We start from the raw sequence: 15,917 nt of genomic DNA, 5'->3' as shown, positions 1-15,917 counted from the left end.
CAAGCCCTTGCTTGATTCTGGCCCCAAACTTGAATCTAAACTGGTCAAGATAAGCATGAGACCACATGAGTGTGGCCATGCTGTGCCTCACTACACCTAGATAGTTATTGTTTGGTAAAGACATTCGTATTCCTGTCTGATATGTGAGGGTGATGGTAATGGTGTTGGTGTTGGTGGTTGTTCTGCATAAAGTCTATAATCCTGAGAGTCAATGATCCTATGATTCATTCTTAACAAGATTACCTTTTTTTCCATTTCATGGAATTTCATATCTCTTAATCATCAGAGGCATAAACTTTAGCTAGAATCCCAGGAGCAGGCAGAATTTTCTAATATTCAATGAAAAACATTTCAAGAATCATGCTGACTCAGGGGACACCAAGACGAGTAAGACAAGGACACTGATATCAAAGGCTCACAGCCAAGTAGGGTTATGGGCCCTTAAAGAACCACAGTGCAAGTGATAGCTGCTAGAATAGAGGAAAGCATAATAAACACAAGCGAGACAGGGGTTGAAAAATTTACAAGAACAGCTGTACAAACTGATACACGTTTACACAAACTCATTCCTCATAAAAGTAGTTGTGTCATCAGAAAATATATCATAGGGCTTCCCTGGTGGTGCAGTGGTTGAGAGTCCGCCTGCCGATGCAGGGGACACGGGTTCGTGCCCCGGTCCGGGAAGATCCCACATGCCACGGAGCGGCTGGGCCCGTGAGCCATGGCCGCTGAGCCTGCGTGTCCGGAGCCTGCGCGTCCAGAGCCTGTGCTCCGCAACGGGAGAGGCCACAGCAGTGAGAGGCCCGCGTACCGCAAAAAAAAAAGAAAATATATCATAAAACCTGAGAGTTGGGATAGAGGATTAGGTGGAGGGGAAGAAGATGGGTGAGAGATGTGGAGAATGAATAGAGAGACAGTGGGAGAGTATAGAAAGTGGAGTGGTTATAGCCGTACCTGTTATTTACGTCTCTCTAAGGCAGCAGTGGGCTCCATCAGAATCCTCTGTCCCCTCTTCCCAGACCCCCTCTTCCGGGTGAACCTCTCCCCACCTCCATGACCCCCTATCGTCATAGAAAGAATGGCCCTGATCTGTGTCCAGAGGTCTCTCTTCTTCACTTGAGGAGCCAATCTACATCCCTTTCAAGATGAAGAAGGGTAGAGAAAGGTAATTCTCCAAGTTGGTGCTTCAAACTGTGGTTGAGCCTTCAGCCTTGCCCAAACAACAGCTGTCTTCCAGGAAACCCGGTCTAGTCTTCTGCTCTATTGATCTCATGTGATTCCCTAGATTTTTCCTGCCCTCATGTCCTGTTTTTGTTTGTTTGTTTCCTCATTCCCCTCTGGAATGGGCTCCTGAACATCCAGCCTTCAACCTCCAGCTTATTGCAGACGTGTCTTAGTATTTTCTCACCTTTCTTGCCCATCCCTCCAGGTTTTCCGTACTGGGTATTGACCCTTTAGCTCCACATTTCCCCCAGGTTGGCATTCTTAACCATCAGCTGAGTTCCCCTAGGAAGTTCTTGTCACGCTCGCTCAACGCTAGCATCCATAGCTACACGCTCAAGCTGGAGATGGACTTTCATGCCCAACCTCCCTGGAAGATGTAGCCTCCCAGTTCTTCCAGGTCCTTTCTAATCTGGTACCAAATCTCTTAGGCATCCTTTTCTGCTGAGACTATTCCAGTCTACTTATGTTTTAAATCCTTCCAGTTTCTCCACTGCCTCCATTGTTCTTGTTCTATAGAAAAGCTTGGGACCATTTGCAAAGCCAATGCCTTCTGTTCCATTAAACTTTCCTGACCAATCACCCTCAAACTACAGCAGAAGCATAGGACTCTCAACAACTGCTTCCCTGGGTGTTTTATCCACTCCTAGCTTCCCCACCCACTGACCTTGGCCTCTTTTGAAAGGCAAGAAGAAACAGACAGAGTGATGGGAATGCCAAGTAGGAATCCTGATGCTTTCAGCCAGTGTGTGATGGCCACAGGTATGTTACAAGGAGCTTGATAGACATAAATTATTTTGGTGATAAATCTTTCTAGATGTTTTCTACAGCCATTCAGATTTTACGGTAGTTAATATTATATTTGAAAACAATGGCTCCCTCTATAAATGTTCTGTTTCAATAACAATTATTTTGTGCCTAAGACTAGCAAGCATCACAGCTAGAGAGAGTCTGCTCCCCTGTCTTCCCCACTGGATCTTCTCGGTGTGATTGTTACTTTAGTCCAAGTTTGTTTATCATCAGTGAAGTTTTTTGGTTTGTGAGACTCTAAAGTATTTAATTTTTTTCTTTTGATTTAATTTACTGTAATGTTCATATTTTTCTACTAACACCAATGGAATGCATGATTGCTATCTGTTTATTAGGTTAGTAATCATTGTAATCAGTATTATCAACAAAATCTGGCATTAGGATTCCTAAAGAGGACAAAACTGATTTTCTTAATTTTCTGAATTATTCAATTTATCCCTTCCTCCCTACCATTCTTTCTTCTTACCTTCCTTCTTTCTTTTTTCTAATGCCTGTAAATATTAACAATTAGCCAATCTAATTCTAGATGGAGTTTTCATAATGTATTATTATTTGTCTTTGTAAATTAAAAATATTTCTTTCAAGGGCTTCCCTGGTGGCACAGTGGTTGAGAGTCCGCCTGCCGATGCAGGGGACATGGGTTCGTGCCACGGTCCGGGAGGATCCCACATGCCGCGGAGCGGCTGGGCCTGTGAGCCATGGCCACTGAGCCTGCGTGTCCAGAGCCTGTGCTCCGCAACGGGAGAGGCCACAACAGTGAGAGGCCCGCGTATCGCAAAAAAAAAAAAAAAAAAATTTCTTTCAAAAATAGTAATTGGACATAATATAATTAATTGTTTCATTAAAGAGGACTGTAGGCCTTTGGCTTCAGAACTGATGGTGAGGCTGTAATGACAAGAAGGTGTAAAGACTGTTGTCAAGTTCATTCTGAAAATCTTGAGATTCAAGCAGTATTTATTCACAGAAATTCTTTGTTATATAAACTTTACCTATTGGTCTGAATTCCACATATAAGATTGTTATTAAAAAAGTGATCCTGATAACATCCAAATCTTGATAGCCCCTTCTCTTCTTAGCTCTAGGTGAAGAAATGGGTTCAGAAGACCTGCCTCTGCTGTTTCACACTAAAGCAGTCTAACTGTCCCAGGGGAATTTTACTAAGAGTTTATGAGCTAAGAGGTAAACTGAAAAAACTGAATTATGTTAAAAACTCTTCAAAGGATAAATTATTGGCTTCAAAACATGCCGGACCTTGCTGAGATCCTGAATGAAGTTAACTGAAAATTCCAAGGACCATGTGAAATACACAGTGTACTGACAAAGTTTGTCAATTTAAAAGCAAAAATTTAACCTTAAAAAGGAGGTTAAAATGGCTCACTAGTAATTTTATTATTTAAATCTTAAGAAAAAGTGTAAGACCAGTAGAGCGATAATTGCATATTCCTAAGGAAATGCTTCATTATTATTTTGAAATATATAATATGAAAGAGCCGGGCTTCCCTGGTGGCGCAGTGGTTGAGAGTCCGCCTGCCGATGCAGGGGACACGGGCTCGTGCCCTGGTCCAGGAAGATCCCACATGCCGCGGAGCGGCTGGGCCCGTGAGCCATGGCCGCTGAGCCTGCGCGTCCGGATCCTGTGCTCCGCAACGGGAGAGGCCACAACACTGAGAGGCCCGCGTACCGCAAAAAAACAAAAAAACAAAAAAACACCTTGATCAGGAACTGTATGTTGCTATTTCAAGCATAAAACCTAATATCAAAAGCTATATTCTTAGAAACAAGCACAAGATTTTCATTCAAAATCTAAAAATATTTTACTTGGTAGTTTTCTACAATGTAATATTTGATATCTTTCCTATTATTTTGTATATTATTATATTAAGAAGGTAATTTTTTTTTTTTTTTTGCTAAGCCCAAGTAAATCTCTTCCAGTTTACCACTATGTGTCTTACAAACATGGTCACATTTCATGTGTGCCATGACCCGACAAAGCTGTAAAGTCTTGAAAGTGCAGCCCAGTGGTTCAGTGTATGAGCATTAAAGTCAGATGTCTGGGGTGTAAACCTTGGCTCTACCATTTATTTGCTAGCTGTGTGATACTGGGTGAGTTCACTCAACCTTTCTGTTCCTTCATTTCCTCATCATTAAAATGCTGATACTGATGGTAACTGCCTTACAGGCTAGTTGTGAGAATGAAACTAAGGCGTCTACAGAAAGCTCCTTGCATGGGCCCTGGCATAGGATATATGTTAGTTAAATGGACCTATTATTGTTATTCATTTAGGGTGGGGGAAGGTATAAACTGGAAGATGTGTTTTGTTTTGTTTTTTTGCCACACCGTGCGGCCTGTGGGATCTTAGTTCCCCCACCAGGGATCGAATCCTGGCCCTAGGCAGTGAGAGCGCAGAGTTCTAATCACTGAACCACCAGGGAATTCCCTGGAAGATGTGTTTCTTATGCCAATCTTGGCCTCGTCTCCCTCCCCATATGCTATCCTGAGCTTAATGGAGGAAGAGAGAGAAACAGAAGGATGGAAACGGATAAAAACAATTGAGGGGGTCGGGGAAGGCAGAAAAAGATTAAGGGAAATAGAAGGAAGTGAAATAAAGAGGAGAAAGTAGAGAAGGGGTCAGGAGAAGCACCCCAGAGTAGTCAGCATCTATATAGGAATGTGAAAATTGAAATAAAGTCACCTAAAGAACTTGGTTGAAACTCCCTGGCTAGGCTGCTTCCCGCAAACACACCCTTAAGGAGGGTGAATAGAGGCTTTTATGTAGTAAATGAGAAGACAGTCGGGTCATGAGAGAGAAAATAGGTGGGTTGTTGATGAGACAACTAAGGATGCCAGTTGGCCGATGGGGTACAGAAACGGCGTTACAAATAATTTCAAAATATTTTGAAGTTTCCAGAAATAGTCACGAGCAGCCCTTATTTGCACCTCCCACACGTACGAATGCTACCAGATTCTCTTTCATAGTTATGCCCACTCCTTCTAACACTGTCCCTCTCTCCAAGGCTCAGACACCAGAAAAAGCCTTAAGTCATATAGGGTCCTTGTTGCCAAAGCAGTTTAAAAAAGTGTCCTCAAGTAGTTGGCCTTCCTGGTTCCTTCTCTTCCTGACTCTTCCTGACTCCCACTCGCTACGCCGATCACCCCTGTGTGGGTTGTGGTGATGTCTGATATGTTCCTCTGCCCACCCCAAAGCTGGCCACAAAGCTTTCAAAGGGAGTGTACCAAAGGGCGTGGCTGTGCCGTTGCAGGCAGCCTTGGTGGTCAAGCGAGGTTGGCCAGCAGTCTTCCACATTGTGCTGTAGCTCCCAAGCCCATCCCTACCCAGATTTTCCTCTAATGCTGTCCAAGTAACTGAGAAGCTCTCCAACTGCTGACCACAGGAGCTGCCGACGTCAGAGAGACAGCCCACTCTCTGCCCCATCTGGGGAGAGAATCCCACGGGTTGGTGGGCAGATGGAAAAGGTGGAGGAAGGGCTTTTCTCTCTTCTGTCAAATACTCGGCCCCCTTCAAGGTCAGCAAACAAGACCCAACCTTAATGTTCTTTCAGCTCCCCTGCCTGTTTTGCATAATTTCTGCTCATTTGTCCCATTCCATAGGGTGCAAGGAAGATTCTCCCTCTATTCTACCTAGCACGTGATGTGCTAATGGCTCATCTTCTTTCTGGATAATCTAACACACCTTGTTGGGAAAAGAGCCTTTAGAGTGACAGGCTGGGGCTGACAGACAACTTACACTCTGAGTCCTCACTCTTGAAAAAGCCTATGAGTTTGATATGGTCCTCAATGCGCTCAAAGGCTTGGACTTCCAGTTTGCTGTTGATGATCTCCACGGGGTCTTCAATGAGCTGGAATACCACACACATGACACAAAAGCTGTTCAAATAAGAGAACTTTTCCCTCCCCGGAGGGGAAATCAGAAACATGTATAGAGGGCTTTGGAGGGAAATTGTGGACTAGGTCCTGGTGCTTCAATGGCCACCCCACCTTCCCCCGTGAGCACAGTTCTTTTCTTAGAGGAACTGACCTTACCTCAAGGGGTAGGCTGATCGATCTGGGGGCAACTCCATTTCTCTTGCCGGTTATTGATTCAGGAATGGCATGTGACCCAATTCTGGCCAATGAATCTCCAGGGTAGATAAGCCTGAAGGCCTGGGGAAAGTTCTACTTTCCTTTTAAGAGAGCAATGGGAGGCTGGATTTTTCCCCCATTCAGTGGATATGAATGAGGAAATGTGATATATCAGCTCCTGCTTCTGGCTATCTTATAACCAACTTGAGAATAGTCAGCCTGAGGACAAAGCCAACACGCCGAAAAGAGCATTATCTGTGATTTACAGAGAAAAATGGAGCTACAGCCCTGACTGATCAAGCCTAAAATCTGCCCTCGCCCTGATCTTCCATTTGTGTGGGTCAATGACGCTGCTTATTCTTTAAGGTACTTGCATCTAAAAGCCCCCTCCTGGTTGACAGAGCCAGAGCAGGGCCATTGGGCCCACAGTTATCCCGTTGCCTCCCTCAGCTTTTTTGAGGGCTTATAAGGTATGGGTTAGCGAGCGGGCCAAGCAGAGCCTATGCGCACTTTTTTGTAGGAAGTAACCTCCAACTTACTTCCGACCCTCTGTCTGGGTTTCTGAGGCAGTGGGGAAAAGGCAATAGGCCACTGTATTCCAGCTGGTAGATAAGGAATCACCATTATGGATGTTCTTTATCTGCACAGGCACCTGTGTTCAAAAGAACTTGACTTCACAGCTGTTACTGAAAGCGTGAGTTTATCTATGGAAGAATATTTTTATAAAGTTTGTTGCTCTGTTTGCCTGAGCACGTGGACCCCAGGGTGTTGGACGTCCATGACTGAGAGGGAGTGTGATATTGGGTGTCTCATTAGCCCTGCCTCTTATCATCCTGCCTGAGGGGTCACTCAGCAGACTGTTAGCCCTCTCCCTACCCCATCTTCCAGGTACTATCCAACTCTCTCTCCTACACTTTTCTTCAGAAGCCCTGGAACAAAGCCAAGGGGATTCTGGGGATGTTTGTGTATAATTGCTAAGAGAATTAACATCTTACTACTACACAGTCCCGATTTGTGACCCTCTGGTCGCTAATAAAATAGTTTCTGAGGTGATTGAAGGGCCAGCTTCCCAGTAGACGTATTGCCGTGATATAGGCATGATTTAGTTTTTTTGTGAAGCTTGAGATATCTTTCTTAGACCAGGTCAGGTTATTCACCTTCTCTGTTCTTACTTTGGGCTTTTACTTCCCCCTGTATTTGAACAGTGCCATGCAGGGCCACTGTGCATAAATGCTTACGTCCAAGAGAAACTCCACCAAGACATCAGCTGCAAACTCGCCATCGAACTCAATTGTGCGATCACCCTTAAGAACATACAGACTTCCTTCTTCATCAAAACCTAAAAAAAAACCAAAGAGTTCCCCAAATAAAGTCATTCCGATGTAGGAAGAGCCATCCTATTGGCCACGGTCTGGCTCAGGGTACCTGGGTGACATGGGGTCAGGCTCAGTGGAACTAGAATGAACCCTAGGATCAGTTCCCTTGCAGCCACACCTCTGAAGGGCTCCCAGAGTGGAAACTCAAAATGAACTAGTCAAGAACCAAAAATCTAATCTCCACTCCACCACTGCTTCAATTTTCTAAAAGTATTGCTGACCCCATTCTCCTTATCAAAAAGTTTTCATGCCCACTGCCTACCTGGCTTTTTAGCCTGACATTCAAGCCCTTCCACAACCTAGTGCCTGCCCTATCCTTTACATCCTCCCTTGGGTGGACCCGTGCTCCCTTGAGAACTGCGCTCCTCATCCCTGTGCAACTCCCTTGGCTTTTTGCCTAAGAGCTGCTGTGAAAGGGGACATGAAGGAAAAATCACAGCGCATGATTCTCTGCACAGATGTTCTCCTTGGGCCTAGAGTGACCTTCACCACCACCACCACCCCCTTGCCCATCTCGGTCAACTCCTTTGGGTCTCAGCTTATGACCCATTTTTCCAGAGAAGGCCGCTCCAATCTCCCTTGCCATTATGGATCTGCTCTCAGCTCCATTTAGAGGTATTCACTATAACAGCGAGCCCTCTATAAGGGTAGGGCTGCTGTCCTCTTGGGATCCCAGTGCCTTGAATGGAGTCTGGACACACTGGGCTCCCCATAAATGTTTGCAGCCAGAATGAACAGCTTGCTTTTCTATTGTAGCTGAATTCTGCGCATCTTTTCCCAGTCTGCTGATAACGCTGCAAGGGCAGGTTCTGCATCTTCTTTCCTACCCTCCACCACTCTCAGCGTAATGCTGTGTACTTTCACAGATGCTTTTTGCTGGAGAACTGCATTTCCCCCCAGGAATGCTAAATAGCTGAGGCTGGCCTTAAGTCCAACGGCGCGGCATCCTTAATTCCTTAGATTAATTGTTTTCAAACTCTCGGATTAGCTGAAGGATGCCTTCTCCAGATGAACTCTTCTGCAGAACCTCTAGGAAAGGGAGGCTGCCCACCGTGTCCCAGGGCACTTCTGAAGAACCCGTGGCACACCATGGAGCACCGTTTGTAAATCTAAAGGAGCGATGGGCCAGGTATCCCTGAAGCAGGCAGTGACTGATCACAAAGGGTGCCATGGGGAACCTCAGCCAGTGTCCTGCTGTTAGATTTTTCTCTGAGTGAAACCAGTTAGGAGGTTGTTGCACCAGTCCAGAGACCAAACTCAGGCACATGGAAATGGGGATGGAGATCAAGGAGCAGCTTCACAAAATACAACTGTCCTGTAAACTCCGAGGATCGAATAGTCAGAAAGAACCCGCCCCATTTCATTTAGAGGTTCATTTAGACATTTAAACCCCCATCACATCCTCCATGGGGAGGATATCCACCAGTCCATTCTTATGACTATTTACCCAGCTTGTCCTCCCTAAATTTTTAGATTTCTGGAACACCAGCTTTTTCCTCTAACTAAATTTACTGGAAATTCTCCCAAATTCAACTTCTCATTAAAACACTGGGAAGGGAGGGCTTCCCTGGTGGCGCAGTGGTTGAGAGTCCGCCTGCCGATTCAGGGGACACGGGCTCGTGCCCCGGTCCGGGAAGATCCCACATGCCGCAGAGCGGCTGGGTCCGTGAGCCATGGCCACTGAGCCTGCGCGTCCGGAGCCTGTGCTCCGCAACGGGAGAGGCCACAACAGTGAGAGGCCCGCGTACCGCAAAAAAAAAAAAAAAAAAAAAAAACAGTGGGAAGGGAGAAGACTAGGGTATCAAGAGGCGCTGGACAGCTCATCAACTTGCTTTTGACTAGGGAAAGAGTTGAACATGCTTTGTTCCCCTGCTCAAGGGAAAAAATCTTCTTAATTTATCTCCAGGGAAAGAGATATCCCAGGCATTCTTAATAATTCATTATTATTTTATAGTCATGAGTTCTTCCTTGTAGCTAACCCTAAATATTGTTTCTTTTTTTTAAAATATTGTTTCTTACAATTTAAATCTTTCTTTAAAAAAGCTATTCTTGAAAATAAAATAGAAAACAGTTGTTTGAAATTCTCTAAGATAATGCACTTTCGTGTGCCTGAAGGTATTTACTGAACCACCACTAATCTTTTTTATCCTGTGCTTACTACTCCAAATCCAATTAACCTTTCTTCAAAGATCCTGTTTTATAACTTCCTGCTCTCTTTTAATAGCCATCCTTCACTGGTCATGCAGAAAAAGTGAAATGGGCAGTACACATCTGGGGGTGTTTCAACCCAGCGGAGTAACCTATATTCTCTCTCCTTGGGATTAGAGGTGTAAGAATCTTAAAGCGCACTTGCACTTAACCATGACATATTGACACAAGAGATTACAACTTGCACTGTGCAGTCGCTTGCTTAACCATACCTCATCTAAATCCTCCCTTTCCTCCTTGGTGACAATGCCCAGCTGGGCTTTGGACTTAAATTTAGAAACCACTGGGACCCTAGAGTCACTACTATTAATGACATTCTTTGTTGGCTGCTTCAGCCAAGAGGTCAGGAAATAATAGGTGTTGGAAAAAGAGATTTGATCTCCCTCAAAGAGATCACCATGTCAGTGAAATAGAGAGGTTAGGCTTTTTTAAAAAATTGACGTATAGTTGATTTACAATGTTGTGTTAGTTTCATATGTACAGCAAAGTGATTCAGTTATACATGCATATATATTTGGTTTTTTTAGATTCTTTTCCCATATAGGTTATTACAGAATATTGAGTATAGTTCCCTGTGCTATACAGTAGGTCCTTGTTGTTTATCTATTTTATTTATAGTAGTGTGTATATGTTACTTCCAAATTCCTAATTTATACTTCCCACCCGCCATCGAGAAGCTAGCCTTTTAACATGATCTAGAAGCTGGAAATAAAGGTTTGAATCTTTTTTTTTTTTTTTTGCGGTACGCGGGCCTCTCACTGCTGTGGCCTCTCCCGTTGCGGAGCACAGGCTCCGGACGCGCAGGCTCAGCGGCCGTGGCTCGCGGGCCCAGCCGCTCCGCGGCATGTGGGATCTTCCCGGAGCGGGGCACGAACCCGTGTCCCCTGCATCGGCAGGCGGACTCTCAACCACTGCACCACCAGGGAAGCCCAAGGTTTGAATCTTTAGTGTCCATTTCTCCAGGAAGAAACCCTCTTCCTTGTACTGATACAAAGATATATTAGATGACTGATGTGAAATTATTTAATTCGGACCTGTATTTACTTTTGTGAGACTCTTCCCCAAGCCAAGACTAAGGTATGCGGGATCATTTTAAATTTATTCAAAAATAGTCTAGTTATCATGCAAGAAAAAATGACCGTACTTTTTATTTTTGCAAGACACATTTGTTTCTTCATGATATATCTCAAAGAAAATCACACTTACCCAGTTTCTTGGCAAGCTTGGCTTCTTTCTTGGCATCCACCATCACAAAGCCTATATCTTTATGTTCCAGGACTTGGGCCACAAGCTGAAGGGAGAGACAAGTAGGAGAGTAAGTGAATCAAGATCAGAAAGACTGTAGAAAATACCACGGGATACTATTTTGATATGTTGACAAGAGGATTTTCCTCCATACTTCCTGTTACTCTGTGACCAGTTCAAGCAGCAATGTAGGGGTTCTATGCTTATGCCCTCAGAAGAAGGATGATTCAGTAGAATTCTGAGAAGGAAGGAGAGAAAAGTGTAAGGACCAGATCTAAGATATAAGATTTGGAAGACCTTGTCGCACACCCTTCTCTGCCCTCAGGGTAGATAAAATTTGAATTGGGAGACCGCAGGATCAGAAAGGAAGCAAAAAGTACTAGATACCCACAGATACCTAACATGGGGCCTGGAGCCCATCGCACCTACCAAATGAACCTTGGGTTCGGTGGGGTCTCAAAAGATGCCAGATAGGCTGAGGGACCTTAGGACAAAGGAAACCTGTGACCCCAGTACCCAAGATAATCCTCAAGTCCCTCCACCCCGTGGGCTTGAGGAGTAAGAACGCCCATTGAGTGTATCTGGTAAAAAGACCAGAGGCAGCCTCTGAAGTTTTCCTGCTTCCAGTTGAGAGGAAGAACTATCAGAGTACCTGGGTGGAAGTATAGCCCCGAAGGTGAAGAGGATACAACAGTGTCAGGTGGACAGATGGCTGTAAACTACTCTGGGTGGACACCAGCCTAGATGATGACACCAAGCACAAGACTGGCATCGTGTTAAGCTCCCTGAAACTTAGATATAAGGAAGTAGGGAGACCCTCAGTTGCCTGAGACCTAATTCCTGCCATCTGGCTGAATGGAAGCTTAAAATAGAATAGAGTGGAGAAGCTACCAAAAAGATCATGTAATACTAATATTACATTTCTTTATTTACAATTTAAAAAAAATAATTGTAGATTAACATGCAGTTGTAAGAAATAATACAGAGAGATCCCTCGTACATTTTACCCAGTTTGCTCCAAAGTAACGTCTTGGAAAACTATAATACAATATCAAAACTGGATATTGGCATTTATATAGTAAAGATGCAGAACATAACCAAGAGGATCCCTCATGTTGTCCTTTTATAGTCACATCCACTTGCTTCCACCTTCATCCCTTCCCTAACCCTTGGCAACCACACCTTCATCTCTTCCCTCACCTTTGGCAACCAGTAATCTGTTCCCCATTTCTTTTCATTTCAAGAATGTTATATAAGTTGAATCATATAATATGTAACGTTTTGGGTTGGTCTTTTTTTACTCATCATATTGCTCTGGAGATTCATCCAGATTCTTGTGTATATTAATAGATCATTCTCTTGTATTACTGAGCAGTATTTCCGTGGTACGGAGGTACCACAGTTTCTTCAATTATTCACCCATTGGAGGACATCTGGGCTGTTTCAAGTTTTTGGCTATTATGAATAAAGCTGCTATAAACATTCATGTACAGTTTTTTGTGTGAAGGTTAGTATTAATTTCTTTACGATAAATACTCAGGAGAGAAATTGCTGGGTTGGATCATAATCGCATGGTTTTTAAAGAAACTGCTGATTGTTTTCCTGAGTGGCTGTACCACTTTACATTCCCAACAGCAATGTAGTGATGAGAGATCCAGTTTTTCTGCATCCTTACCAACATTTGGTGTTGTCGCTGATTTTTATTTTAGCTGTTCTAATAGACGTGTGGTGATGACAGTGAAAGTGCTGAGTCCTAACCACTAGCCTTCCAGGGAACTCCCTAAAAGTTTTAGAGTTTTAAGTTCCTCTAAGGCACCCCTCAGGCGGTGTTCTCTTCTTTCTTAGATTTTGACTGAGACTAGGAAAGGCTTAGGATGAAAGATATCATCAGTGTTTAGATTATGACTCATCTTGAGCGTCCCTGTAATGCTTAAACAGGTCTTTCTGCGAAGTCACTTGGCTTTAGTCTATTGCATTCAATTTATTAGACAAGGTTATTTTTGAATGAGTTTTCTGGTTTTCAGTGTAAGCCACTCTGTCCTATTTAGTGCTGTCAAAACATTAACTTAAATGCTCCCTTTCTATCATTAAAAATTAATGATGGGGCTTCCCTGGTGGCACAGTGGTGGAGGGTCTGCCTGCCAATGCAGGGGACGCGGGTTCGTGCCCCGGTCCGGGAGGATCCCGCATGCCGCGGGGCGGCTGGGCCCGTGAGCCATGGCCGCTGAGCCTGCGCGTCCGGAGCCTGTGCTCTGCGGTGGGAGAGGCCACGACAGTGAGAGGCCCGCGTACCGCAAAAAAAAAAAAAAAAATTAATGATGATGAGACCTGATGGCTTTGTGATATTAGTAAATTTCCCAACTCCTAAAGCATGAGCCTCTAACAGTGGTTCTTAAACCTCTGTGTGCATAAGAATCACCTGGAGCACTGGTTAAAATGGGGCTTCCTGGGCTTCAGCACCGGAAAGTAGAGAATAGAGCTGGGGTGGAGCTCAAGTATCCACATTTTCATAAACCACACTGCCAAGCCCCATGATTCTGATGCAGCAGATCCCGTACCACACTCTGGAAAACTGCTATAAATGCTTGTCAGTTCATCCAAAAGTGCTGTGGCATAATATTTTCCAGCTGTGACCCACGGGCCATGCTTAGCCCTGTTGGCCACTTCATCTTAAGTGTAGGAGAGAAATATTAATAATAGTAAGAATATTAGAGATTAACTGAGAATTAAACAGAGAATTTAACTCTGACCTCTTCTAGACATACATCACCACATTTTATTGGTTTCTTAGGTAGATGCCAATGTGTGCCTTTCCTAGGCTTGTAAAGCATGCCCTTCTCATTACCTTATTGGTATTTATATGTGACATTTGAAGATATATGAGTGGAAGGTGCTAGCTCAGGCAAACTCAGTTCTGTTTTTCTGCTTTTCTGTCTAAGCACAGCCAATTATCGTCCTAGGCACGGATGGATAGACAGAGCTGGCAGTCACAGATGGTCCAGGAACCTGTGCTTGCTGACACCTGCCCACCTTCTCCTTGGTACCTTTACACACAATCCCTGCGGCGTCCTGTCACTCTCGCCTCCCACGGCGATTAGGCCCAAAGCCTGCCCACTTGAGCTCTGTCATCACTTCCATCAGCCCTAGCAAGTACCCTTCTTGGGCCTAGGTCAAGGGTGGCCAGGACTGGCAGCCACCCAAGAGAGAGCAGTGAGATGGATGGGGGAGAAGGGCTGTGGCGAAAGACTGGGAACTTCTGGGCTGACTCCTACCATGACCATTCTCTCCAGGACCAAGAACCCCTGCTGGGCTGATGGGGCTGGCCAGACACTGTCTGCCTCTCCCACTTGGCTTCATCTCCACCTTTGCTCTGGTCCTAGATTTCCAGCTCATAGTTTCCATTCTCCATTCTCTTGCACCACAATCCCACCGGGCTCACTCCAGTTGCTGCCAGCCTGGCCTTGGCTGCAAAGCCCAGCTCCAGATTCATCTTTGAGTCCAGCCTCCTTTTTGTGAATTCCAATAGCCCATTACAGGGACACAGCACTCTGGCTCTTATTTTGCAATCATTAGGATTCTGTATTGTGCATCTTTCCTCCCTAAGGAGAAAAAACCCATTTTGTGCTTCTTTTGTATCTCATATAGTTCCTTAGAGACACTCAACATACTTTGGATGAATGAACGGACTGGCCCAAGTACTTCAAAAGTTTAAGAGGCTTTTGAGCCAAAGGGCGAAGAGGAAATTGTTACCAATTACAGTGATTAAAATTTACAACCATGAGGAGGAGAAAAGATAGAGTCAATATGTTTCCTAAATTCCCAGAAAACTGGAATACTCTTTTCAGATCGGACTCCAGTTTTCTCCTGTTGACTTATAATCTTTCCCCTGCTGGTTTTGTCTGTTTGGTTGGTTGGTTGGTTGGTTGGTTGGTTACTTCTCGGATGGTCTTGCCTCTTGTCCATCCTAGAGAATGGGGTTGTCTCGTCAGTTGGTACATGCAGCCGCTGGGCATTGGTGCAGTGCTCATTCTTTCCAAGAACATTAGGATTTGCTTTGACCATTGCTGATTCTTTTGAGTACAAAAATAACTTTAGATAAAAAAAGTTATATTAAATAATATGCATAACTCAGTAGTAAAAATGTGGATATTCATAGTATGTCCTTTCTCTTTTTTAAAAAAAATTTATTTATTTTATTTATTTATTATTTTTTGGCTGCATTGGGTCTTCGTTGTTGTGCATGGGCTTTCTCTAGTTGCAGCGAGCAGGGACTACTCTTTGCTGTGGCTCACAGGCTTCTCACTGTGGTGGCTTCTCTTGTTGTGGAGCACGGACTCCAGGCATGTGGGCTTCAGTAGTTGTGGTTCGCGGGCTCTAGAGTGCAGGCTCAGTAGTTGTGGCACCCGGGCTTAGTTGCTCCACGGCATGTGGGATCTTCCGGGACCAGGGCTCGAACCCGTGTCCCCTGCATTGGCAGGCGGATTCTCAACCACTGTGCCACCAGGGAAGCCCCCTATCCTTTCTCTTTTTAAATTTTGCATTGTATAGGTATTTATTGTACCATTGTTACCTCTGTAATGATGTGGTAGAAATAGATCTCAGCTTTAAATGACCCAGGAATCCTAGTGGTTAAGAGTACACAGCTTGGCATCGGAGACCTGGATTCCTGACTTGGTCATAAGTGCTCACTCTTCTGTAAAATATGGACAATACCAATATCTATTTCATAAGGCTGTTTTGAAGATTAAATGAGATAATGTGTAAAGTTCTTGACACAGTTTTTGGCATGCAGTAAGTGCTTAATAAGTGTTATATTTTCTTCTTACTATTCTGACAGCTGGATAGGGTTCTGAACCTTGTACTAATTCAGAAATACCAAAGCCTAACATATTGGGATGGAAAAAGAACAATAATTATTAATTGAGGACCCACCGTGATCAAGGTTCCAAAAAGTGTAAGACACATTCCAGAGTCAA

At 44.3% G+C, this 15,917-nt stretch overlaps 1 protein-coding gene across 2 annotated transcripts in view; it reads right to left on the bottom strand.

The window, feature by feature from the left end:
- The window catches only part of CASQ2 (calsequestrin 2), a 61,503-nt gene that overhangs the window by 29,464 nt on the left and 16,122 nt on the right, over window positions 1–15,917 (bottom strand). For both annotated transcript variants that reach the window (XM_029229861.1, XM_029229862.1), the window contains exons 2-4: window positions 10,903–10,987; window positions 7,351–7,451; window positions 5,778–5,889 (exon numbers count right to left, since the gene is read on the bottom strand). In XM_029229861.1, the coding sequence (XP_029085694.1) occupies window positions 5,778–5,889; window positions 7,351–7,451; window positions 10,903–10,987 (298 nt within the window). The remainder of the gene's footprint in view (window positions 1–5,777; window positions 5,890–7,350; window positions 7,452–10,902; window positions 10,988–15,917) is intronic.

This window comes from Monodon monoceros, unplaced genomic scaffold (genome assembly GCF_005190385.1).
Source record: "Monodon monoceros isolate NGI ecotype Baffin Bay Population unplaced genomic scaffold, NGI_Narwhal_1 Super_Scaffold_18, whole genome shotgun sequence".
Classification (NCBI taxonomy): Eukaryota; Metazoa; Chordata; class Mammalia; order Artiodactyla; family Monodontidae; genus Monodon; species Monodon monoceros.
Note: the sequence above shows the minus strand (reverse complement) of the source record. Positions and strands in the feature narration are given on the sequence as shown.